This window comes from Rhinolophus sinicus, chromosome 2 (assembly GCF_057876585.1).
Source record: "Rhinolophus sinicus isolate RSI-liver-muscle chromosome 2, RSI-T2T, whole genome shotgun sequence".
Classification (NCBI taxonomy): Eukaryota; Metazoa; Chordata; class Mammalia; order Chiroptera; family Rhinolophidae; genus Rhinolophus; species Rhinolophus sinicus.
The window spans coordinates 119,414,650-119,441,961 of NC_142502.1; the positions used below are offsets into that span (position 1 = coordinate 119,414,650).

The following is a 27,312-nucleotide window of genomic DNA, read 5'->3' on the forward strand; positions in this document are numbered from 1 at the left end:
ATTATGAAATATTGTGAAAAATGATACATCAAATGGAATGGGCACAGCAAATCAATTAGAGAAACTTCATACGGCATATTCACACTTAGGAGAATAAAACATTCTCGTTTCAGAATGAGGTCTATAATACCAATTAAAAAGTAATTGGTAGACTTCAGCAGTGTTATATATCAATTTGCTGGCTTTTTTCCTGAAATTCTATAGTAATGTCGAAGTTAACTTTTAATTCCCAGAGACATTAGTAAATGCAAGTGTAATTCTGTATTCATAATATTTAATATAACTGAAATTTCTCCAACTTAAAAAATGTATAATTGATACTGCTTACTTCAAAAAGTAAAATGCAAGTATCAGTGGTTCTCAACTTTGTGTGTTTACAGCATCATTTCAAGAAAAATAATTTTTGATGGTACATGTGAAAGGATTAAAAGACTATGATAATAAACAGATTAGCAATAATTGTAACCCAACATCCACTGGAATATAACAATGTTTTACAATGTCTGTAAAATTCCATGGGCACTGTTCACAAGGCCAGTCTTGCATTTAGCCTTGGGTCACTATTTGAGGACAATTGTTTCTGCCCTGCTATGGGGCGTATTTCTTTATAGTTTCCACACATAGAATCTTCTTTTGACCAAAGCATAACTGCTTTATGCTGAATTACTACAAAACAGACTCAGCTCAGTGTTCATTTGACGGATTCCTCCTCACAGTAACATATACTGTCATAGCCCAAAATACTTATTCACTGATCAACATTTGGCAGTCACCTGTGAAATGTTTATGGAACAGGAGTTGAGAACCACTGCATTAAGACCTATTTTCAAAATATTTAGCATGCATTTTAAGTCCTTTCAGCAAGACACCACATGCAAGGTGTGATCAAACAATATGGTGAATATTTAAATAAAAAGAATTTATTACAGTAAAAGACACATTGCCATTAATCCCCTTCAGAATACTCCCCCTTGCTTCGAACACACTTAGCCCATCATTCTTGTCATTTTCCGAAGCAGTTCTGGCAGTCCTCTTTCATGAGTGTCTTTACTTCATCCTCCATCATGACAACGCTCCCTGTCACACATCGCTTCTGGTACAGCAATTTCTGTCAAATAAAAACATTGCAGTGTGTCCTTATCCACCTTATTCACCAGATCTGGCACCGTGCGACTTCTGGCTCTTCCCCCAAGTCAAAATGATTCAGGATGTTGAGGCAGCCACGACAGCACAACTAAAGACACTCATGAACGAGGACTTCCAGAACTGCTTCAGAAAGTGGCAAGAACGATGGGATAAGTGTGTTCAAAGGGAGGGGGAGTATTTTGAGGGGGATTAATAGCAATATGTCTTTCACTGTAATCATTTTTAAAATTTAAACATTCACCATATTTTTTGATCATACCCTATACACTTCTGATAGTTAGAAGGGACCTATTTTTCCTTATATTAGATCTTCTGAAGGTTATTGGTAGCACATAGCGATTCAGTGGGAAAGAATAGGTGGTTTCTTTCTTTTTGATATACTTTTAAAAATTAGGCAAAATTAAATTTTTTGAAACGGAGAAAAATCTGTATCTGTCCATGACTAATTTTTTTGTTAATTTGGTATTTTACCAACTAAAAATAATATTTTAAATTAATTTAATACCAAGATTGAGTATTAAATACAGCAAAGTAATTTTGCAAAAAATTTTTTAGCAGATATACAACCTTAATAATCATTAAAAATCTTCTGAATAATGTAACTTTAAAGTAAATATCAACAGTGACAAGCAGAATTACTTTTATTCATAAAATTATGTGATGTTTCTTTTTATTTTACCAACCCACTTCTGAACTCCTTTTAAAAGCCATATTAAATTAAGGAAACACTAGCATATAAAATTAGCTAAGTATATTTTTCACATATAAGTTATACATGCTGCACTCAGGGAGGCCAGAGGCCGTATTTCTATTCAAATGCAACTTTCTGGAATAAAGTGGTAAACCTAGAAATCAACAAGAAAAGGCCTATGAAGAGCAGACACAGCTGACATAATAAATTCATGATTTTGCTTAGCAGGAAGGGCACAAAGGTCCTTATGCTGAGTCCAATTGCTCTTAGTTTTAATTCACATGCCTAACAAGTTTAGTTATGCCAGAAGGTTGGAAGGCAGGCGAGAGCAGCTAGAGGCAGACGCACAGACCCAGCCATCTTGAGAGGAAAGGACATGGTGGGATGCAAAACAAAGCACAGCCAGGACATTCAGGACAGGGACAAACATGCACCTGTGCCCCAGTCAGCGTATCACAGTTTAACAACCACACGGAAATGAAAATCCTGAGGCAGTATAAAGGTGAATTATACTCGCTATACTCTACAAGGTTGGGGAAACCACCACTTATTGTAGAAAATGGAACCAAAACAAAGTAATCTTTAAAAGCATAGAAAAAAACAGACTTTGGATACAGAATCACTGTGTACATACAGCCTTGGTTTCTTCAACAATTAATATGTACTACCCCACAGGTTTTTATAAACATTACATGAGCTAATGTATACCAGGCTCCCGACAGCACCTTGCACACGTATAAGAGGTTTTTAGTAAGTGGTGGTATTTTCATTACAAATAACAATTAAAAATAGGTTTCCCTTATCTGGAAAATTCCCTTTTAGTGGTGTATCTAATTTCCTGATCACATTAACAGAAAAATTACTGTACCTAGCTTAATTTATATGTTAAAAGCCAAACACATTATAAAAAGCATTATAACTTCTAAATATATAACAGTAATCACAATGCTCTTCCAAAGATTACCTGGAACCTTAAAATATTTCCCTGATTTTGGATATCAAAGTATTTATTTTTGTCTTTAGAAATGGAAATGCTAAACAAGGTTCCTCAGCTATACTGTCTCTCTTTCAGGTTACACACACAGCTGACTCTTACTAAAATAAGTTTCAAAAACATAAATGAAAACAGGAATCATAATGGGTATATAATGTTAATGTCTTGGTAACTGTTGGTTGCCACTGTCCTCTTTGCTTTTATACCTATTCAGATGCCAAAGGGAGTGCACTAAATTTAATAAAATGCCGAAAGAGTTCATTGATACAGTATGTGAGACTAGTGCAGCACATCAATCACTTGCAGGGAAGTAGAGCACAGCAGAATGACGTCACTGGTGTCAAGGAAAATGGCTAACACTTACTCCCATGCAGGCTTTTAGATAGTGAGTGAGGTGAGACAAAACACGAACCTACTATATAATGCAACCCCCAGTTTAAGTCACTCAGTGATAAATCAATGTGCTCAACAGTATTTCAGATTATTCTCCCAACATTCAGTCTCAGATGGTATGGAACATTTGTGAGACAAAGGCAATTAGAAGTAAGTAATTCAAATTATATAATTCAAGTAAGTAATTCAAGTTATGGTAGATTTTATTTATTACAATTAATAGTAATGAGAACAATAACACATTGCATTAATCTCATGCTCCTTAGTTACACTCTTAGGTAGGCAAGCAGCTTAGAGATGAGAAAATCAAGTGACAGAGTGCTGTTGACTTGCTAAACATTACAATACTAGTTAGTGACACTGCAACAAATCTCCTTTTCCTGGGTTCTGCATCTTCCTACAACATCACTTCAATTGTAAAGAATTTATCATTTTTTTTAACAGCCATTTAACAAAGTTCTACATGTTCTGCATCTATATTCCTCATAATACAAGAAATTCAGCTTCATTTTAAAAGATTCCACATGTTTTAAAGAAGCAATTGGATGTTTTTTTCACATAAATTCATGATTTCATTACTTTATTGGCTAAATCCAAGGGAGATTTTTATTATATTCTATTAGCACAATGACACAAAATAACATCAACTTACTTTCACTGGATATATACACACAAGCAGTTTTAAAAGTACAGAAAAGCTGTACTTCTTATATTTACATAGTGATGTTAAATGTATCTTCTCTGGAAAACAATTTTATATTTTAAAAACCAGAACTAAACATACTGTTTCTACCTGCTTTGAATGATAGGATCCTTTAAGATTTCTCTAAATAATATAAAAAGGATACTCTAGATGGAGACACCAATGTGTGTCTGTTGCAAACACCTTAACAGAAAAAAAGCACACAGATATTAATATATGAAAACAGATCATTTAAATCTTAAAAAGGCTTGCTTAAATGCATTTCATAGATGGTTTTGGTTATCATTATTTTAGCAATTGGTTAATAAGCAGTATAGAAAAACCAGTTTCTAATACATAAATAAATGGCTTAGTCTAAATACAGGGCACCTAATTTACCTATGTGAAAATTGTACAGTGAGCCTAGACTTTTAACTAGGTAATTGAATAAAAGTATATATAATGTCTACTCTGTAGAAATTAAATTCTCGTGAAAATAATTTTAACATCCCAAACTAATATTCTAATTAAACATCCAAATAATGAACCACTCCAAGCAACATAATTCATTTTTAATCTTATGTTGTGAAAATGTTTATCCCTTCAGACAGAATTACAAAACTGTTAACTGATTCTTTTTCTCTCCGTCAGCTAAATATGCCCAATGTACATCCAAAATGGTAGTAAAGAAATGCTCAAAAATGCCTTAGTGGTAAACTCAGCTGGATTGCGGGATCGACACACAGGTTACAAGGAGGGGAAGACTAATTTTAAAAACAAACAGTGATTAAAAAAAAAAAAGTGTCTCCCCCCAAAAAGTCCCAGGTCCAGATGGTTTCAATAATGAATTCAACCAAACATTTAAAGAATTAATACCAATTCTTCACAAACTCTTCAAAAAACAGAAGAGAACACTTCCAGACTCATCCTATGAAGCCCACACTACCCCGATGTCAAAATCAGACAATAACAAGAAAACTACAAATCAATTAGAAGCAAAACTCCTCAACAAAATGCTAGCAAACCAAATCTGGAAACACATTAAAAAAAAAGATTATCCACACTGACAAAGTGGGATTTATTCCAGGAATATAAATTGGTGTAATACCCAAATCAATTAATGTGAAAAATAAACAATCAAACAAATAACCTTCATCCTTTAAAGTATAAGTTTAATATAGGATAAAATCTATGATTCTTATTAATCTTAATTGACATCTAAAACTTTGTTAGCTTGAGGTCATACTAAAAATTTTACTAGTAATAAGTAATGTCTCATTGAACAATGTTAAAAAATAAACAGAAATGTGCATTTGCATCTATCATTCCCAGAACAAATGTATAGGTAAAATAAGACTGTTTTATGGTTGACTTTGTGATTTGTTATGTCATCAGCTTTTTTTTTTTTTTTGGCTTGTTTGTCTTTTTAATCCTAACAATAATATGAAAATATTTGTTACTATTTTAATTTAATAAAGAAAAGGAAAAAAATCAATTAACATAACACACCATACCAATAAAAGAGATGATCATCTCAATAAAAGCAAAAAGAGCATTTGACAATATCTTTATGATAAAAGCATTCAGCAAACTATGTATATGAAAAGGAACTTCCTGTATCTGATAAAAAGCATTTACAAAAAAACCCATTGCTAACATCATGTTTAACGGTTAAAGACTGAAAGCTTTCCCCTAAGATTAGGAACAAGATGAGGATATCCACTCTCACCATGTCTATTCAGCTTTCTTGGAGGTGCTAGCCAGGGCAATTAGGCAAGAAAAAGAAAGCAAAGGTATCCAAACTAGAAATAAAAAAAGAAAAACTATTTCTATTTGTAGGTAACATTTTGTATATAGAAAATCCTAAGGAATCCACTAAAAAACTAAAAACTTTAAAACTATAAGAATTGGTAAATAAACTCAGCACGGCTGTAGAGTCAAGATCAATACTCAAAAATTAATTGCACTTCCATCACTTGCAATACAAAAAAAATCCAAATATAAAATTAAGAAAACAGTTCTACCTAATAGAATTTTTAAAAAAAAGAAATTAATGATTTTAATTTAAGCATTAGAAAAATTATTCCTAAGGTATAATTTAAAAGGAATGCCAAAGTTAAACTCTGAAAACTATGAAACATCATTAAAGAAATTAAAGAAGATCTAAATAAATAAAGATATCTTATGTCCACGGATCAGAAAACTTAATATTAAGATGGCAATACTCCCAAAATTGATATAGAGATTCAACACAATTCCTATCAAAATCCTAGTTGGTTCTTTGCAGAAACTGATAAGCTCATCCTAAAATGCATATGGAAATTCAAAGGTGACAGAATAGCCAAAATGATCTTGAAAAGAAGGAAGAAAGTAGAAGTACCGGCACTTCCCAATTTAAAAATTTGCTACAAAGCTATAGTAATCAAGACAGTGTAATACTGGCGTAAGGATAAATATATAGACTATGAAATATAATCGAGAGTCCAGAAATAAACCCTCATATTTACAGCCAACTGATTTTTGGTAAGGGTGACAAAACACTTCAATGGACAAATAATAGTCTCTTCAACAAATGCCACTGGGACAGCTGGATATCAAAGAAGCTGAGCCCCTTTCTTACCCAACATATAAAAATGAACTCAAAATGAATCAAAGACTTAGGTAAGACTTAAAACTATAAAACTCTCAGAAGAAAGCATTAAGTATAAATCTTCATGACCTTGGATTAGCAGTGGTTTCTTAGGTATATACCCACGAGAAGTGAAAACATATGACCTCATAGAAACTTTTACAAACATGTATATAGCATCATTATTCATAATAGCCCCAAATGAAAACAATCCAAATGCCTGTCAACTGATGAATAGATTAAAAAAAAATGTGGTCTATTCATATAATGGAAAATTATTTGGCAATAAAAAGGAATGAACTACTGATGCATGCTAAAACATGGATGAATCTTGAAAGCTGTATGCTAAATGAAAGAAGCCAGTTGCAAAAGACCACATACTGTATGATTCTGTTTATACGAAACATCTAGAAGAGGCAAATCTACAGAGACAGAAAGGAGGAAGTAGATGTCTAGAGCTGGGGGGAGGGGGAAAGTGCAGAGTGGCTGCTGAAGGGCACAAAGCTTCATTATAGGGTGATGAAAATGTCCTACAATTAGACTGGTGATGGCTGCACAACTCTGGGGACAGACTAAAAACCAGGGAACTGTATGCTTTAGATCAGGGGTGTCCAAACTTTTTTCAACGTTTTTTACCAAGGGCCATATGCAGTAAAATACACAAACAGCCGGGCCACTCACTTAAGGTGAAGTACATATTGCCTCACCTGGTTTATTTAAGTAAACTAAATATATTTTTGGAATTTGCTGCGGGCCAATTAACAATGGATTGCAAACCGCAGTTGGCCCGCGGGCCGCAGTTTTGACACCCCTGCTTTAGATGAAATGTGAATTATGTCTCTATAAAGTAGTCAAAAACAAACAAACAAACAAACAAACAAACAAACAAAGGAAGAAAGGAACAAAGAAAGAAAAGGAAACAGCAAAAGAACTAGTCTCAAGAGAGATTTAGGGGAGCAGAGATGCAGACATTATATTTCTGTTTGGAAAACACAAATCTACAGTATGACTATTATGCCAAGATGCTCATTATTGCTTGATCTTTTTAAAGGTTAAATGTTACTGTGTTTCCCTGAAAAGAAGACCTAGCCAGACCATCAGCTCTAATGCGTCTTTTGGAGCAAACATTAATATAAGACCCGGTCTGGCTAGGTCTTCTTTTCAGGGAAACATGGTATTAAATGGGGAAGGAGATCTTATTTTGTTTTTGGTCCTTTTCTTCAATTCTTCTTAAAAAAAAATATTGGGGGGTCCTAATGGCTCAGTTGGTTAGAGCGTGGGCTCTCAACAACAAGGTTGCCAGTTCAATTCCTGCATAGGGCAACTGGACTTGGAGCTGAGCCCTCCACAGCTAGATTGAAGGACAATGACTTGGAGCTGATGGGCCCTGGAGAAACACACTGTTCCCCAATATTCCCCAATAAAATTTTTTAAAAAATTAACTTTTTGAGTATGCAAACACTAGTTACAGCTAGTTACTTTTTATCCTTTTCTTCAATTCTTCTTGAAAATCCTAATTTTTTGAGTGTGTAGCTAAAAATTATGTAATACATTCTGGATACTGTCAGGTGTCCATTATTAAGGAAACGAGACAGATATGAAGAAAGAACACTAGGTTCAAAGTTTAAAGTTTTGAAGCTTTTCTCTTTATCCATACTTATATATTTGAACATGGGGCTTATCCTTTTTGTGCCTCAGTCTCTTCTAAAAATGGAGAAATATGCACTACCTATGATAAAATTAGTGTTATAAAAATAGTTTTCTTAATATCCTCAAGTATTGTCCAGATTATCGTAATATTAAAAAACCGGACAGCAGCTGCGAGTCCCATAACTCCAAATCACCTAGACCTACAAGGACAATAAGAAATCCTTCTGAGTCAAAAATGTTGGTCTGGTGCCTAAAAATGATACTAAAGTACCATTTACAAACAATTAGGAAAGGCATACAAAAAGACGGGAAATCAACTAAAATGCCTAAAAATACAAAATGATTAAAATGATAATATATTTAAAATCATATAAAATGTTAAATCTGTAGAACGATGTTGTTGCTCTTAAATATAAATCACCAAGAGATGTTATGTTACTTTTTAAAAAATTAGAACAAGTTTCAAAATCGTTAAATTTAAGTTCTTTTGCTAGCTATTCTGGCATGTCTAGCAAAAAAGTAATACTGATTTATTAATACTTTTATCAGGATCATAGTAATTCAAGAGTGGAGCAGGAATACTGTTTAACTTATTCTCAAATTACTTAGAACATGCCCTCACTTTGAAAATTCAAATATATAGTTAAGTTGATAAAAACACTGGGCTTAGGTTTACTAATGGGATTTCCTACAAACTTGACTGTATTTCCACTACTACTGGTTTTATCATTTTGTGACAAAACCCAGTTTAAGACTATGCTTTAAGCAGGATAAATGTGTTCCAAATCATATATTAGCAAGCATTCATAAGGGCTCCTATGACCTTGAATCAAGGAAAGGATCCATTTTTAGTTAAAATCCAAAACTCACCATATTTCATTATGCTTCAAATACAGAGTAGCATTACTCTTTGAAACCACAATTTCAACTTACAAAGTATAGTGGCATTTTTCCTTTTTTCTGACAGTTTGATTAAAATTTACACAGAGCTAAAGGGCTCAGGCTGAAGAAAAGTGTTTTCAATATCTAAAACTCTACAGAAATTACTTTTCCAACAGAGTAACTGTACTTACATCAATATCTTCTTGGGTGAAAGTTTCGGGATCTTCTCCCATCATGTTGGCTAAATGTCTCTTTCCTATGTTGAATTCCTCAATCTGCTTTTTAATAAAATCCGCTGTATAAGTTTCACGTCTTAAGGCCGCCACATTTTTCTTTGTTGTTACAACTGTGGTATGTCTGAGCCTTAATACCTAGCAGAAAATATAAATGGAAAGAAAATAATTTTAATTAAATAATGATCTTGTCTCTAAATAAAACAGGATATTCAAACAGTTCTCTTTTTATTATGGTACACAGTTGGTAGGAGGCTGCAAATCAGGATAAATGCCTGTTAAAGTTGTTAGGAATTACCCTTTGCTCAAAAGCTTGCTTTTAAAAGCCTGTGCTTACAGAGTAAACTATTAGCATTTCAATACATTAAAAAAAAAAATACTTGTACATGATATGCCACTTCCTTATCTACTACAAGCATCTATATTTGATACTGATCGGTCAATGTCAGCTAGTTGTGATATTCGACACATAGAATGAAGAGTGATATGCCACTCCCTTAAAAAGAGGTAAATGCACCTGCAGACAGAAACCAGCAAGCAGGAGACACAGGAGTAAAGGGGCATGTACTTGGGAATAGCACCCTTAGACTATAGGCTCTCGCCTTGCTTGAGGGTACAAATGCAGTCTTTAAATGCCTTAAAATGATAAAGTTAGCTTAGCTTGAGACTTTATTCCATGGTCCTTATTTTAAGTTGACACAATGCAGAAACTGCTTCACTGAATATGGCGATTTCTTACGATTAATTGGGTTCAATACACTAAGGGTAAAAATAAGGGTTTTCCCATCCTTTTAAACTATCGGTTATGACACCACACTTGCTGTTGTTGATCCTTTTAGGCAGGGGCACTAGGAATTTCCCCCCAAGGCATTCATATTTCACCTGCGATACAGGGAATGAACCAGAAGAATGGTTTCAAGTGACCATTCCACATTCAGTAGCTGGATATGACTAGAACAGATCTTTGTTGTCCTGGCTTTTCTCAAAATCTTAAATCTGTGGTTCTCAACCTCATCCCTGCGTCAACAATTTTAAACACTCTTAAGCAATATTCAGACTTTAAGAGCTGCAATTCTTAGTAACTCATGCATTTCCCTTTTCATAAATACAAAAGCATGTTTCACACACAACAGCACCATCCATCCCTCATCCATTCCATATCCCTTTCGAGAACCAGATTCAAGTAACTCGATGATAATTTGTCACCACAGTTACAATAGAAAGTAGAAAAAATACAGGACATTAAAATACCAATTAATAGTAAACATTATGTTCTCAAACTCTCACAAATTAAACCAGTGATAAAATAGTGTCTTGCTGCTTTTTAATGAGTAAGGGCAATTTAAAATTCCATGAAACTTTATGGTTCATTTTTCCTCAGGAGAGCACAGAGGAGTCTCTCTTTATATTACGAGTCAGTAATTGTATTTTCTTCCAATGCTTTATAAAGATGCAGTTACTATCAATGAATAAAAACATGACAAAAACTTGCTTATGTATAGTTAGCCTGCCCTTTTATAGACACAGCCTGTTTTCATAACCTGCTACCTCTCCCCAGCCACCAGCACCAACTCCCCACCTCAGAAGTTTTACCATCTTGTTTTCACTTTTTCCAGGCCTCCCTCCCTTTAATGATTCCATGTCGTCTGTGAACAATGGAGAAAGTTGCTTCCCATACTCAAGTGAAAATGCTTTTTTGCCCCAAGAATCACGGCACAGGTACGAATTTGAAGGAGAAAAGTAGCAGTCATACAGTAGAGGTAATTCTCCTAAATGTTCCATTGCCAAAACGATTACACTGTTGGTTTTGTAAATAATATGACAAAGTTTTTGTCCATAGCTAAAACAACCCATTCATAATACAGGGAAACCCACTACACCTCCCACCAATCACCAACCACAACCCTCAGAAGGAGAAAATGAGTCTCCCAGGGAATATGTCTCCATTCACTCAAGTAATGAATTCTAGAGGGAGAGCAGCGTTAGGGAGGAAAGTGATGAGCCCAGCTTTGGCACGATGAGCTTGAGATGGCTGATGAGCATCTCAGGCTGTGTGTGTGATCGTGTGTGTGTGATTTTGTGTGTGTGTGTCATGCGCCGAGAGATCTGAGCTAGAGATATACAGTACGTTAATAGTCAGCATGGGACATGATACTGACACCATCAGAACAGGGGAAATGGCAGGCATTGGTGTTAGAATAAGAAACATTTTCTATGCAAAGAAACAAAGTAGTTTGTGAGGGACAGTAGGCAGAGATAAGGTTACTTATATCTTATGGCCACTGTTTTCTAGGACAGGAGACGGTCTGCAGAGTAAGGGGTGATAGGTTTGATGGACTCAGTCCTTCACATCCAAAAAGCTGTTGTAAAGGGTAGACAGAAAAATTAAAGCAAAGAAAATTAAGAAAAAATTTTAAGTAGCCATTTATACTGGATGTAAGCCAAGAGAATATCAAAGAAACAGACAGGAATCTACATCTACACACTATCTGTAATATTTTCTTTGTCAATTTTCTTTTTGTTTCCTATACCAGGGGTGACCCAAAAAATGTACACACATTTTAAGAAAGGAAAAAAATGTATTAAAATTGTAGTACTCAATATATACTGATAACAAAAGATGAATACAAGTCATGTGTGTACACTTTTTTGGCACCCCCAGTATATTTCCTTTGTATGTTTCAGTGGTATATTCAATGCACTACTTAGTTCAGGAGAGTTCTGTCTGCAGGGTACCCTTCAGCATTCTAAAGTGCTCCATTCCCATGCAATACTTTTATCCTGAACTAAATTCTGTTGGATCATAATATTGCAAACCCTTTTAAACTCCCATTTGTACTCCCCCAGAATATCACTGCCCATATTTTTTATTTAAAGTGAGTCATTTTAGGTTTTGCTCTTTTGACTCAATCTGACTTTTTAAATACATGAGAATGTCCCCTTTAAATGGGTTTTAATAGATATTATTCATCTTATTTTACCTTTATTCTTTTTTATGCTTCCTTCCTGTTTTCTTTCTTTCACTATATGGTCTCTGTAGGTTTTTTTAAATTTATCTTTTGACTTGGAAATTTAGACAGTATACAGCCTGCTTTTGTTTTACTAGTGATTATCCATGTCTCTGAATACAATGCTTGCATGTATTTCTCCTACCAACTGCAGAAATAAAACAATACGCACTGAATTTTCACCTACTTATTCTGTTTTTTTCAGTTATAGTAATGATCTGTTATTCTGTCCTCCATATATATCAGCTTCTTAGTCTTATTTCTTGACCCTTTTTCCTACATTCTATGATTTTTAACTTTATGTTTTTTTTCCAGTTTTCTACAGCCACTCTGAATTTAGCTTCTTATATCATCAGTCGATCTTCAAAATTCTTTCCTTAACAGTTTCTTTTACACCTTACCCTGTTTCATAGAACTCTCCTTCACCCAACATTTTTTTTTTAAACTTTTATTTATTTTAAGTGTGTTTTTCCAGGATCCATCAGCTCCAAGTCAAGTAGTTGTTTCAATCCAGTTGTGGAGGGCACAGCTCACACTGGCCCATGGGGATCGAACCAGCAACCCTGGTGTTAAGAGCATTGCACCCTAACCAACTGAGCTAACTGGCCACTCCCTCATCCAACTTTTTATTTAATGTTCTTGCCAGTGTGAAGTAGCTGTAATAAAATAATTCTTCCATTTTGTTGAGTAAACATTTCTTTATATTTTCGTCATCTCTCTTCCATATTGCTCCTTTTCTTCTTTTCTTATCAAAACATTTTAGCATTGCTTCAAGTAAAAGAGTTGATTACTGGCTTGAAAACTCATTTTTCACTTGATTTAAAATTACTCTGTGTCTGCCTATATTTTCCAGAGTTTGTGACATGAGGTGACAGCTCTTGTACTTTCAACATGAGGCTTAAGAAAATAGGTAAAATTATTTATTGTTGTTCATTTAGAAAGAGCTTTCCTTTATTGAATATGTCCCTAATTTGCTATTTTTCATAAAATCTCTTCAGGATCTTTAAAATCTTTTCAAAAATATTTATACATACTCCTATTAAAGTTACAAAGCCATCACGGCATCAGTACCGGACTATTGAATATATTTATTAAATGTTCTGAATTATGCTAGCAATGAAACATAAAAATATTTACTTTCAAAGGAGTCTATTACTTATTAGTACAATCCACTAAGTGAGATGAGAACTGAGTGTCAAATGACCAGATCTTTAGCTAAGGACAGTACAAATTCTTGGAGAGAGTTCACTTTGCCACTGTTAATACAATTCCCAGCAAAATTTTTTACAGGTTCTTTTCCAAGTGAAAAGCTATGACAGCGAATTTTCATCAGACTTTGTTTTTATGGAATTGTATAGATACAACCTGACAGATATGTTTCCTTTTAAAGATAATTAGTGGGCCAAACAAGTGTAATTTCAATTAAGCAGGATGCCAAAGAAGCAGCCACATCCTGACAAGGCAGTGATGTACTAAACCTGGCCACATGCCAGCGCTATACACTACTTTAATGGTATTACAGAGTATGGCGGACTTTCCTTTGTTCAGTTGGATAAAAAAGGAACGAAGAAGAATCTGCTCCTAACTGGAATAGAAAAGACAAAAATAATACTTTGAGAAATAAGAGAAGGTAAGGACTGAAGTCAGACCTGAGAAAATGTGCATAGAAATAATACAAGGACTCCAAGAGAGAGGTTACAGTAATCTTTTTGAACAGGCTTTATCAACTAGAGGCCTCTGAATGCAAGCAAAAGAAACTGACTTTGCTTTACTTAAGCAAAAGGGACATTTCTTAGAAGGCTAATAGGGGTCCATAGACTAATACCTGAAGCAGGAAGGGTCCAAAGCATCTGTGGCAGCTAAAAAGCAGGAACTCCAATGATCCACAGCACGATCAATGAAGTCAAAAGGTGGCCATTAAGGTAAAATGGTATTACAACCATCCATGTCTCTGCTCAAGATCTCAAGGGAGGGGATACACAATGGGGCCACCTGGGGTCAGGTGCCGCAGATTGTGGTTCCTCTGTATTGTACCCAATAGGGAAGAACTCATTCCTCCTGAGAATACTGGGGTGCCATTATGAAGGGGAAATGGGTGCCAGGTTAAACAAACAAGGAAACCTACTATATTACTTAAGCAAAATTCACCATTTGTATTTATTCCATAAACTGTTATAAATTAAGAGATTTAACATACCAAATAAAATATATGGACTTTGTTTAAATCCTAGTATAGTTGATTTAAACAAACCAACTATAAAGCTATTGTTGGGGCAACCAAGGGAATTTGGACATGGAATGGGTAATAGATATATTCATTCTGCTGGATATGTTCATAGTAGCATGGAAGCTACGTTGTTGTTTTTGAATATTTACCTGTTAGATATGCACATTTAAGTACCTATATGTAAAATAACATAAAGTCTGAGATTTACATTAAAAGCCTCCAGAAACAAAAAGATAGGAAGACAAATGAAACAAGACTGGCAAAATATTAATAATTGTTGAAGCTGGTTGACATAGCCATGGGGTTCATTATATTATTCTATTTTTGTATATGCTTGAATATGCTTCACTTTTCATAACAAAATTCTAAAAAGTAAACTATTTTACAAGTGCATATAACAAATTTGAGCAACTACTACCATGTTTCTCCGAAAATAAGACCTACCTGGACAATCAGCTCTAATGCGTATTTTGGAGCAAAAATTAATATAAGACCCGGTATTATATTATACCCGGTATTTTATATTACATTACATTATTTTACTATAAGACCGGGTCTATCCCTCCTTGAAACATTCTTGTTTTCTATGATACCACACCGGTCTGGTTTTTCCCCTCCTTCTGCTCATTCTCAATCTCTTGGGGCCTCGTCTTCCTTGGAGGTTTGTCCTTCAGGGCTCTCCTCTGTCTCTCAGTTTGTTCCCCATTCAGTACACCCTCCTTAGGTGATCTAATGCATTTCCAAGGCTTCAATTACCATCTACAAAGTAAGAGGGGACCTGTAAATCATTTAGTTCTTTTCTTGACTATAGACTTGCTTACCTATGGGCCTACCAGAAATCTCCACTTGGACATCTCACAGATGCCTAAAATACAAAACTAAACTCGATTTCATCTTCTAAAATCTGTACTACCTCTGTCGTGCAGGGCGGCCTGCGGGGTCTCTGGTCCCGCCTCCCACATAACGCAGGATATGGTGAGGCCAAAAAGGAACACCCACGGAGCCATAGGTAGGGGAGTCATACCACTATATTCTCTCTGGCGGCACTATACTCTCACTGGAGGCTGGATCCACACTGTCCGCAAACCGCCATCTTCTTGCTAGCCCCCATTCTTTCTCTTCTCTTCTCTCTGCTAGCATAGCCACAGCAGTTATATTAGTGGCCAATGGCTCACTGGTTACAGCTGACGGCCAACTAGCCACAGCTGATGGCCATCCAATCACATTGATGGCCATTTACTACCTGAGCCAGCACCTGTCTATGTGAGGCCGAGAGCCTGGAAACTGCTTTCTGGGGCTCTGTCCCCACAACCTCTTAAGATACCATGTCAGTGAATGGCATCATCATCCAACCATCTGGGAAGGCAGCTTCCCACTGTCCTTAGGGTCAAATGAAATGTACAAATTCTGGTCTCCATCTCTCCATAGACAAAGTTTCGGGAAAATTAAGAAAACAGAAACTGCACAGGTGCAAAGCATTTGAAAAATGTCACTATCTAACCTCTCCACTGTAAGATTTTCTCCATTAAGTCTTCCAGGCCACTGCAGGAGTCCAGTTCTCATTCACCTCCTCTGGCCGCGGCCCTCCTGCCTTCTGGACCGCGGGGCACGCGGGAAGGACAGGCCGCAACACCACACCTAGGCCGGGGCTCTCCTTAGCCTGGCAACCAAGTCAAGGGAGGGGTTGCTCTAGTTCCTTCTGCAGGTAACTTCTCCCCTTCACTGCGTCCTGCGAAATCTAGCAACAACCTCCAGGGTGGCCGCTGCAAAGCAATACCCACTTCTCCTCTCTCAACCTCAGACCTCCACTAAGTACTTAAGACCCTAGGGACCTCGTCTGTGGGCACCCAAAACACCAGGGGAAAGTGGAGGCGCAGGATCCACATCCGCGCGCTACAGCGACCAGCGCTTCCACCCCTCCCAGGCCTTACCTGGGATCCGGAGCCTGTTTGCAACTCAGCAGCCGCGCCTTTCCAAAGGCCTTGTCTCCAGGCCAAGTTAACTCTTCCCCGGAGAAAGAGCCTGTAGGAAACTACGGCGCCACAGGACACACAGGGAGCCGCCATATTGGCTGTGGGGCCAGGAAGCGGAGGGGCGGGGCCTAGAGACGGCGCAGGCGCACGTGGGCCGTGTTTCCTGAGGTTTTCGGGAAGCTCTTGAGGGACGTTCGAAAGAGGGGGAGTGTCCTGAGATCTGAGGCCCCTGATAGGGTGCGTGAGTCCGCGGGGCGTGTCCAATCCACTCTGTAGCCCTCATTGAAAGCGAGCTGCAAAGGTAGTGACTGGGTCGTTCGTCTTGGCTTCTTTCGTCTTATGCATTTCTTGAATTAAGTCGTTCTCCAAGTCTCCTTGGTACTCACTTACATGTGACTTTTTAATCAACCCTTCCTTCTCCTGTCCACTGTTGCACCTACAGCCGGCTATCCCTGAACCGTAGAACTTGCGCAGCCCGCCAGCACCTCCCTCCCTATTCTGTCTTTACCACGTTTTAACACAGACGCTCCTCTGGTCCTCAGCAAGAATGGACTCCAAGCCTTGGTTCCTGCTACCTGCCCACTTAGCATAGGTTTTTCCCTCTTTTCGACTGTGCCACATTTTTCAGCGTCCAGGGTCTCCATCGTCCTCCAGCAACTCCGAGACCACTCACTCACAGGTTCCTTGGGACTCTTAACGTTTTTAGCTGTATAATGCTAACAGGCTAAACTGAAAAGCGGTAAGGACGAAACGCGTCTTAACTCATCTTTGCACATCACTCCCGGTAGTGTGAGTACTAAGCCTTACTTGAAACCCAATCAGAACAAAATAAATAGGTGTTAAATAGAAATGAGTATGCTTTGCCTTCTGAGACTTTTGTCCTCCTGACAGTAACTCCCAGGGTGCTTTACACGGACTACACATTAAATGATGTAGTAAACTGCTCTGAAAGGGTTTCCAAACATTTAGATTTGAAGGATCAGTAAAATTAAAACACAGACACACACACACACAAAATCTAAGGTCACACAAAGTTGTCAAGCAAATAATTGCTATCTACTCTCACCATCATTTCTTAAAATACATTTTAACATTAAAAACGTAGAAATGACATCATCTCAGAATAAAGAGCAGTCCTTTAAATGGAATGCATTTAGTTGTACGAAAATCTGTTGTTCTTTTTGTTATTACCTTTTAGGCTTGTGAAACTCATTAGAAATTGGCAAAGGTACATGAACTAACATTTGGGAAACAAATTTTATAGCTTATTAAAATAGATGGCTTTAAACAGCAGTTCCTACACATTGTAAAAAAATTTTTTAAAACTTAATTGTGGAAATTTAACCAAGTAGAAAACAATCAAATAGGTATGTAGAAGCAGCATATATAGCGTTTTTTAAAAAAGTGACATGTTGGAGCATATAAGAACTAAGTAAATACTGAAATTAGGCTAGGGATTGTGGAGGTTTTATTATTTTTTTTCCTGTAAAATTCATGTTACAATCTTTTACTATATGATATTAAAGCAAATGTAATACATTTCCCACTTCTAGGGGCAACACTTGGACGACTGCATTAAATTTCCTGTATAGCCTTTGAATTTGGGAACAAATACACCATTATAGACTGACATTGGGTACATAATTTGAAGAGAGGAGGAAACACTAGAATGAGGAATGTCCAATAAACATTTAAAATATGAAAAAAAACCCTGTAATTTTACCAAACACCTAAAGCTTATGTTCGTTTTTTTCCTCTCATATACTGACCACCTATTATGGCATAGACATCAAACACCCTAGCTATCAGGATCATTAAGACCCAAAAGTCCAATAAGATGGAGTCATGTCTAATGTGAGGGTTTGGTTCTAAAGTCAGCTGGTTAAGATAAACATAAGGAGAGTTAAAATGTTGAACTAACGAAAAGTGTTGGTTGCTAAGATGTGAGACATCAAGGACTGTTAGATGCTGCTAGTGGGACTATACATTGGTACAACCCTCCTGAAATCAACTAATCAATGTAAGTTAAGGTGAGCACACCCTACAACCCATCAATTACATTCCTAGGTATATACCCTGCAGAAATTCTTGTACAATATACCAGGAGACATATATTTTTTGTAACAATAAAAATAACTTATCTATTGATAGGAGGATGGTGCATGGATAAAAACACCATAAAATAATGACAATAAATGAACCACAACTACACATATGAATATGGATGAGTTTCAACAGGTGGGGGGAGAAACAGAAAGTCACATATACATACATAGTATGATTCAATTTACATAAAGCTCAAAAATCAGTGAAACTAAACAAGATATTGTTTAAGGGTTTATTTCTATTTAGTAAGACAAATAGAAAAGCAAGAGAATGATAAATACAAACTTCAGGATGGTAAATATCCAGGGATGTTTTTACTATTGAATTTCTAAACATGTAATAGATACATACGCGTATAACAGGAAGAGTTGATTTTTATCTCTCATCCACTCTGACTCATTGAAAGATGTGGCAGGCTATGACAGGAGTGTAAATTGGTGCAATTGTCATTTTTTTCCTATGGTTTTCATACCTCATTTCCTTACTTCTCTATTGTCATCTCTTCATTCCCTATTATCTCTCTTTTCCTACCCAATGTGATAGCTTAAATACTGAATGATGTAGTCCCCAGAAAATACACACACACACACACACACACACACACACACACACACACACACACCTTTAAAGGATTCCTAGAAAACATTTCTAATTGCAGAGCTTTGTAGATTAATATGAAAAATCTTAGCCTAGGAAAAACCACAAAGGCTTAATGGATTTCGCGGATAAGTGAGATCTTTAGAGAACTTTTGATCAAAGGTGACTAAACACTGCGTGGTTCGTGGAAAGTGCATTAAATGTGGATCAAAACATCAGGGTGGGGGCCGGCCCCGTGGCTCAGGCGGTTAGAGCTCCGTGCTCCTAACGCGGAAGGCTGCTGGTTGGATTCCCACATGGGCCAGTGGGCTCTCAACTATAAGGTTGCCAGTTCAATTCCTCCAGTCCCGCAAGGGATGGTGGGCAGCGCCCCCTGCAACTAAGATTGAACACGGCACCTTGAGCTGAGCTGCCACTGAGCTCCCTGATGGCTCAGTTGGTTGGAGCACGTCCTCTAACCACAAGGTTGCCAGTTCGACTCCCGCAAGGGATGGTGGGCTCGCCCCCTGCAACTAGTAATGGCAACTGGACCTGGAGCTGAGCTGCGCCCTCCACAACTAAGATTGAAAGGACAACAATTTGACTTGGAAAAAAGTCCTGGAAGTACACACTGTTCCCGTTCCCCTTCCCCAATAAAATCTTAAAAAAAAAAAAAAAAAAACCCATCAGGGTGCTTATCTGAGGCCTGGCATATACTCACTCTTTGACACTTGGTAGTTCATTCAGTTTATGGAAAACATTACTCATCAGTGTAATAGGGGGATAAGGTGGGGGTGGATTAGACCAGTGATTCTCAAAAGCATGATGCCCACAGCAGGAGCATCAGCATTACCTGTTTGAATTGTGGATTGAATTGTGTCCCCCAAAAGATGTTGAAGTCTGATCCCCAGTACCTCATAATGTGACTTGATTTGGAAATAGGGTCTTTACAGAGGTAATCAAGTTGAAGTGAGGTCATTAAGGTGGGTCCCAATTCAATATGACAGCAATACTTGTAAAAAAAAAAAAAAAAAGGAATTTAGATATGGAGACAGACATGTACAGAGGGAAAACAATGTAAAGATGTAGCACCATCTACAAGCCATGGATCACCTGAGGCTACCAGAAGCAACAAAAGAGATCTGGAACAAATTCTCCCTCACAAGCCTCAGGAGAAACCAACCCTACTGATAACTCGATCTTGAACTTCCGGCCTCTAGAATTGTGAGACAATAAATTTCTGTTTATAAGTCCCCCAGTTTATTGGATTTTCATACAGCAGTTTCAGGAATACACCCAGTGCATTGGTTTTTAAATGTCCATCATTTTTTGATACTCCTTCCTTGATACTCGCCCCCTGAGTGTGAGCTGGATTTGATGACCCACTTCTGAAGAATTGAATAAGACGGAAGTCATGGTGTACAACTCTTGGCACCCATTCTGGGGCAACTCAGATGTCATGTTGTGGGACAGCCCTGTGGAGATGACTGCCTAGTGTGGAACTAACACCTCTTGCTAACAGCCATGAGAGGGAGCTGAAAGGATCCTCCAGGCAAGTCTTCATATGATTGCAGCCTCCGTGAACATACTGACTGCCACCTCATGAGAACCTGGGCCAGGACTGCTGATCGCAGTCTCCTCAGCACACAAATTCTGAGAGTGTATGTATGTTGTTTTAAGCCACTAAAACGTGGGGTAACATGTTGTGCTGTAATAATAACTCGTACACCTGGGAATTGGTGAGAAGTGCAAATTCTTGGGTCCCATTCCAGACCTATTATATCTATAGGTGAGGCCCAGCCTAAAGCTCCACAAATAATTCAGAATTCTTGTTTTATTTTTTGAGTTTACCATTTGTTATTTTGTAGTCCGATTCTGTTACATTTAATCCAGTGGCAATTTACTTTTCCATCGTGCATTAAGAACATTGTTGTACAACCATCACCACCCTCCATCTCCAGAAATTGTTCATCTTCTCAAAACAAAACTTTGAACACATTAAATGAATTTCATTTTCCCTCTCCCCAGCCCCTGGTAACCACCATTCCACTTTCTGTCTGTATGAATTAGACTATTATAGGGATCTCATATAACTGGAATCATATAATATTTGTCGTTTTGTGCCTGCTTTATTTTACTTAACATAATATTTTCAAGGTTCATCCATGTTGTAGCACATATGAGGATTTCATTCCTTTTTAAAGTTAAATAATATTTTATTGTATGTATATACCACATTTCATTTATCCATCTGTCAAGTGACAGTTGAATTGTTTCCACCTTTGGGCTATTGTGAATAATGCTGCTACGAACGTGGGTGTACACGTCTCTGGTTAAGTCCTTGCTTTGAATTCTTTTGAGTCTATAGCTAGAAGTGGCATTGCAGGATTCCTGTTTTTAATGTGACAAGATTTTTAACTTAATCTACACAGACAAGTGCCCACAAAAGATAACTTGAATGGAATTTAAATCTACAACTTGAAAAGTCTTTCATTATCTTGACCATTCCCAGCTAAATAAACAGTATACATGGGGTAGGAAAATGAGTAATGTAAATTTCACCAGAGTTTAAAAATATTTATGAGAGGTAATTTTAGTACATAATTACTATATATAAAACTTCTATAATAGTAAAAGAACTGAATCTATCTCAGCCTATAAACTAAATCTACTCTCCCAAATACATATCTTTCACCATACTAACTGAGTTTTAATAAATAACAAATAGAACAAATACCTTCTTTGTTTTTCCCCTGCTGTGTTCAATATGGGCCCAATCCATCTACATATGCTCTTTACCTACGAGCTGTCAGTTATGTTTGTTGTAAAAGACTCAGCACTTGGGGAGCTGTCAGTCAATGCTGTTATGATGCTTCAGGAGTCTTTTCTCCAGGCTTCATTATCAAAAATAAAACAAATTTACATGGAACATAAAGATGGATTAGTCACACCATTTGCTGTGCACTGAAAATTATTTCAAACAGGCACAACTTTAGGGGCAGTATGCTAAGGGCTAGTGTGCCCTTGACCATGTTTATAATTATTTAGTGTAGATAATGTTATTTTTTTAAAAGGTCATGTAGATGGTGAAAGTAGTTATTCCTATAGGGCAGTTGGATTATGAGTAGTTCCCCTGTTTGAAATCATAGTGTGTAGAAAATGTTTTGTGACATTATGGCTCTTTCTTTTACCTGTGCCCAAAGCATAGATGTGAGCTCCATATAGGTCTCCTCTGTGATGGATGCTCAGTGGAGGTAAGGAGGGGCAACTAAACTAGAAAAAAAGAGAACTAAATAGCCAAGATTATAGACTGGATATAGCCAAGACACTAGGTCTTTCATAATGAAAAAATGTTAAGATAGAATATAATTGAAATCAATAAAATCACTAAGGACATAACTAGAATAAACACAGACTTAATAATCAGATGCTAGAAAATTAGATCCAATGTGAATTTCTTGAAGCATAAAACAGACTATTTTAAGACAACTAGAGGAAGTACCACTTTACACCGTAGGGAGGCAACTTAAAAAGTGCATTGCCCCTAAGAAGTTGATGCAGCCTGACATTGTAAATAAATAGAAGTTTACTATCCAGACCTGAAAAATTAGAGATGTTCTGAAGTGTAATTTTCATTCTTACTCTTGTGGAAGGAAGTAAAGCTAAGAACAACATGTCTCTAGTGTCTCTATCAGAGAAAGCGTATGGATTTAGATGGACCGTGGGATGCAATTCTAAGAGAGTTATATAAACTCTACATGCTTATACACTTAAATACACATATAAAACATTAAAAATTTTAAAGAGAATTATATAACATTATAAGGCAACAATTGAGCACTGTTCTAAGTTTTATATCATTTAATCACAATCAGACCTCTATGAGGAAGGCCCTATTATTATCCTCTTATGAGACGTATGAAGCTGAAAAATAGAGATGTTAAATAACTTACATAAGGTCCCACAACTAGGAAGGGATGGAGCCAGGCAACGGGGCTCAGGAGTACCCACACCTAACACCACTTTTCCATAGTATGCCCAGCCCTACGCAGAATTGGGAGTTAGGCAAGGGTGTCTTAAGGGCCCTCACTCTGGCCGGTATCCATGACATCTTCTCACTGTTACTACCATTCACTCCAGTTCACTCGTCCTCTTGCTTCAGCTTTCGGCCCCACTTAGCTCTGCTTCTCACTGTTCTCACCTATCCTATCTTCTGTATAAGGACGTAAGCGAGATTCCGTTTGCCTCGGTTGCTATTCAGAGGTCAAAAACTGTCCTTCAAATATGTTTTCTTTGGTGTGTGTGTGTGTTTTGGGGGGGAGGGTGTTTATATGTGTATGAAATTTAAATATGGATGCTTTATTTAAATATGGATTACACACCCTCCATTTACCACGTCCCCACCACTCTTGGTGTCATACTTCAGGCTGTTCCCACATTCCTGTTACACCCCAACTTTCTACAGGGCCCTCCATGAGTGCTGCACACATATCCTTGATGCATACTTTCTGAGATAAACATGAAAGCCACACTATTCAGATTGTGCATATTCGAAAAGGATAGGAATGCTGGGGCTTGGAGACCCAAATGATTCTTTCAGAAAGGCCACCCAGGGAACTGGATAGTTCATAATTCAGAGACATGGATAAGCCTGCCCAACATCTTTTCTGACTTTGCTGCCCACCTGGAACGTGGAATTTTGGTACTTTAGGGATTAAAGAATTAACTCTCCACACAGTGTATTTTTTCTTTATCACCCAGTATTTATTGCTACATACTTGGCAAGGCTCTGTGATAGGAACAGCCTGGGTACTAAGATGGTTCCTGCCTTTCAGCAGCCTATAAACTTAAAGGGGGGAAAGACACTTCCACAAATATGACTATTCAAGAAAAACTGTGATATAGTCATGGAAGAATTGTAAAGTAATTTAGGAGTTCGAGAAGGAAAATGTTATTTCCTGTCAAATGGATTAAGACGGTTTTATTTCCTGGCCGGCCCGGTGGCTCAGGTGGTTAGAGCTCCATGCTCCTAACTCCGAAGGCTGTCGGTTCGATTCCCACATGGGCCAGTGGGCTCTCAACCACAAGGTTGCCAGTTCATCTCCTTGAGTCCCTCAAGGGATGGTGGGCTGTGCCCCCTGAAACTAGCAATGGCAACTGGACCTGGAGCTGAGCGGCGCCCTCAACAACTAAGACTGAAAGGACAACAGCTTGAAGCTGAACAGCACCCTCCACAACTAAGATTGAAAGGAAAACAACTTGACTTGGTAAAAAGGCCTGGAAGTACACACTGTTGCCCAATAAAGTTGTGTTCCCTTTCCCCAATAAAATCTAAAAAAAAAAAAAGAGTTGGGTTTTAAAAAAAAGATGGTTTTATTTCCTAAATGTTTTATAGAGCTGCAAATCAAAATAAGGAAACCGTCTAACTCATTTCTTTACTATTATGCAGAACCACTTCTAAACTCTCTCTGAAAGTAATTAACATATCCCATTTTATAATACCTACAAAGTAGAATTTTCTATCTCAATTTATCTAATCAAGTGATTAAAAATTATTATTTAACATCCTTAAAATGAGTCGTAAGCATCTAAATGCCACATTCCCTATTTCCACTGAAGAAACTTTTCTGACCTTTTCCCACGTGTTTTCCAAAATCAAATATATCTGAAATCTGCAATTGTGTCCAATTTCAGCAAGCATATCACAGCCTAGTGTATGATTGAACTATATCATTTCTTTATGAATATAGTTTGCTGTAATTAGATGGTAAAACCTGCATGGTGTTATTTTAACTTTAGACTCAAAGGATCATTTTACCCTGGGAAATACAGATTCCTGAAATAAGCATATGAGTTTTCAAACAGAGCTAAGAGTTACCTTCTTAATGACCACTAAAGCTCAAAAATATTCATGTTTATATGGTAAAGCCATGATTTCCTGTCATTAAATCTATATGTCTGGCACTCTTTCGATATAGGTTGCTGACCTCCAGGCATGCATTTGTCAAATATTCATATTTTTGAAAACTTCTTTTCTAACCAGAGCAATGTGTTTCTTTATGTCAAAATCAAGAGTTCAGTTTAAGAATTTAACAACTCATGCAATTAATCTATACATATAACAGGGAAGATAAAATTGATAGTTGGATTAGCATGACTTCCAGATTTTTAAAAATACATTTGGCCTATCGTTAAAAAGTGGGAACATAAGAAAAGAAATGGGGTTTTAATTTTCATGTATTGTCTTTTGCATATACATACTGAGAATTTTAGATTCACACCTTCCTAGCAGCAGGGAGAGAATCCTGCTAAACAATGGGTACAAGCACTGCGTTAGTAACACTTTATCAGTTGGTGTTCAATGCAGGTGGGATCTGGTTTTTTGTTTTGTTTGTTTGTTTTGTTTTGTTTTATTTTACCAAGTATTAACTAATTTACAAATATCACTGAGAGTTAAAGTAAATCAAGCTGTAGCTGAGCTTGAAGGATCAAGTGGATGCCTCATGCTCTGCCCATCTATTCCCACTTAATCCAGTTTACAAATTTAAGTCTTATGTGGGTGCCTCTGATTCGCAGACACTAAATTGTATATGATACTCTAGCTGCAAGGGAGTCTTTCACTTTCTAGCTTTAGCAGTATAGAAGGCAAATAATTTTTTAAAACTGTTTTGCTTGCTGCTCCATTCCTAATGGTTTTCCAAACAGTACCAAGTACCTAGAACCTGGAACATAAGTGTTTATTGAATGGAAGAAATTGGAAGGGATGTTGAGCAAGCTAAGCCATGGTTTTTGCAACAACCAGTTAATGGGGATATTGCTTTAAAGGGGGCTTAAGCATCTAGTAGATGCTTAGATGAAATGAATTTAAAGTTCTTTTCAATTCTCTTGAGAGCAGGGTTATGTCTGTTTTTCTCATATTGTGTCCCCAGCTCGACTGTGCCTGGTACAATGCTAGGCAATCAATAAATGCTTGTTGGTTGAATGAATGACTGCATAAAACATAAGTTATCTTTTTCTCCTATCTCCACCTTTCTTCAGTGGTCAAAATTCATACATTGATTATTCTCCAATTTTTGTTTGATGTCATTTAGATATTATATTTGATAATTTTGTTGTTTGATTTTCTTTTCCTACATTGAGGATGTGTACAAATGAGGATTTTTGAGTATGTTTCTGTGCACATTCTCTTTATACTGGCAGCTAAATTTATTTTGATGCTTAGTTAACTCAGTGTAAAGCTGGTCATTACAATACCAGTGTACTTTTATAATGGATCCATTTCTATTTTTATTGTACAGAAAAGTATCATTGAAGATTTTTATACCAGCAGAAGATACTCTCCTTCTAACCTTAGAAAATAGCACCTTAGCTGTTAAAGCAGGGCAAATACAACATGAGTAATCAGAAAATAATGATTATCATATCAGTTTTCCAAACAGCGTGTCCTTATTGTGGCTTTATTTCTGTGATTTAGGGTGAAGGATAATAAGAACTGCCAGTTGTTGAGCAAATGCCTCCCTCTCTTATTCCCATATTTATAATAGGGTTTTTTCCTTCTTATTTTTTTATTCCTTATTAGTTTTTTTTTTATTATTGGGGAAGGGGAATAGGACTTTACTGGGGAACAGTGTGTACTTCCAGGCCTTTTTCCAAGTCAAGTTGTTGTCCTTTCAATCTTAGTTGTGGAGGGTGCTGTTCAGCTTCAAGTTGTTGTCCTTTCAGTCTTAGTTGTGGAGGGCGCAGCTCAGCTCCAGGTCCAGTTGCCATTGCTAGTTTCAGGGGGCACAGCCCACCATCCCTTGAGGGAGTCGAACTGGCAACCTTGTGGTTGAGAGGACATGCTCCAACAAACTGAGCCATCCAGGAGCTCAGCAGTAGCTCAGCTCCAGGTGCCGTGTTCAATCTTAGTTGCAGGGGACACTGCACACCATCCCTTGCGGGACACGAGGAATTGAACTGGCAACCTTGTGGTTGAGAGGACACGCTCCAACCAACTGAGCCATCCGGGAGGCAGTTCAGCTCAAGGTGCTGTGTTCAATCTTAGTTGCAGAGGGTGGAGCCCACCATCCCTTGTGGGACTGGAGGAGTTGAACTGACAACTTTGTGGTTGAGAGCCCACTGG

At 37.1% G+C, this 27,312-nt stretch overlaps 1 protein-coding gene across 1 annotated transcript in view; it reads right to left on the reverse strand.

Moving 5' to 3' along the window:
* The window catches only part of MRPS9 (mitochondrial ribosomal protein S9), a 57,319-nt gene extending 40,687 nt beyond the window's left edge, over positions 1–16,632 (reverse strand). The window contains exons 1-2 of the mRNA XM_019751696.3: positions 16,467–16,632; positions 9,259–9,438 (exon numbers count right to left, since the gene is read on the reverse strand). Of these exons, the coding sequence (XP_019607255.1) occupies positions 9,259–9,438; positions 16,467–16,601 (315 nt within the window). The 5' untranslated portion in view covers positions 16,602–16,632. The remainder of the gene's footprint in view (positions 1–9,258; positions 9,439–16,466) is intronic.
* Positions 16,633–27,312: the final 10,680 nt, after the last annotated feature.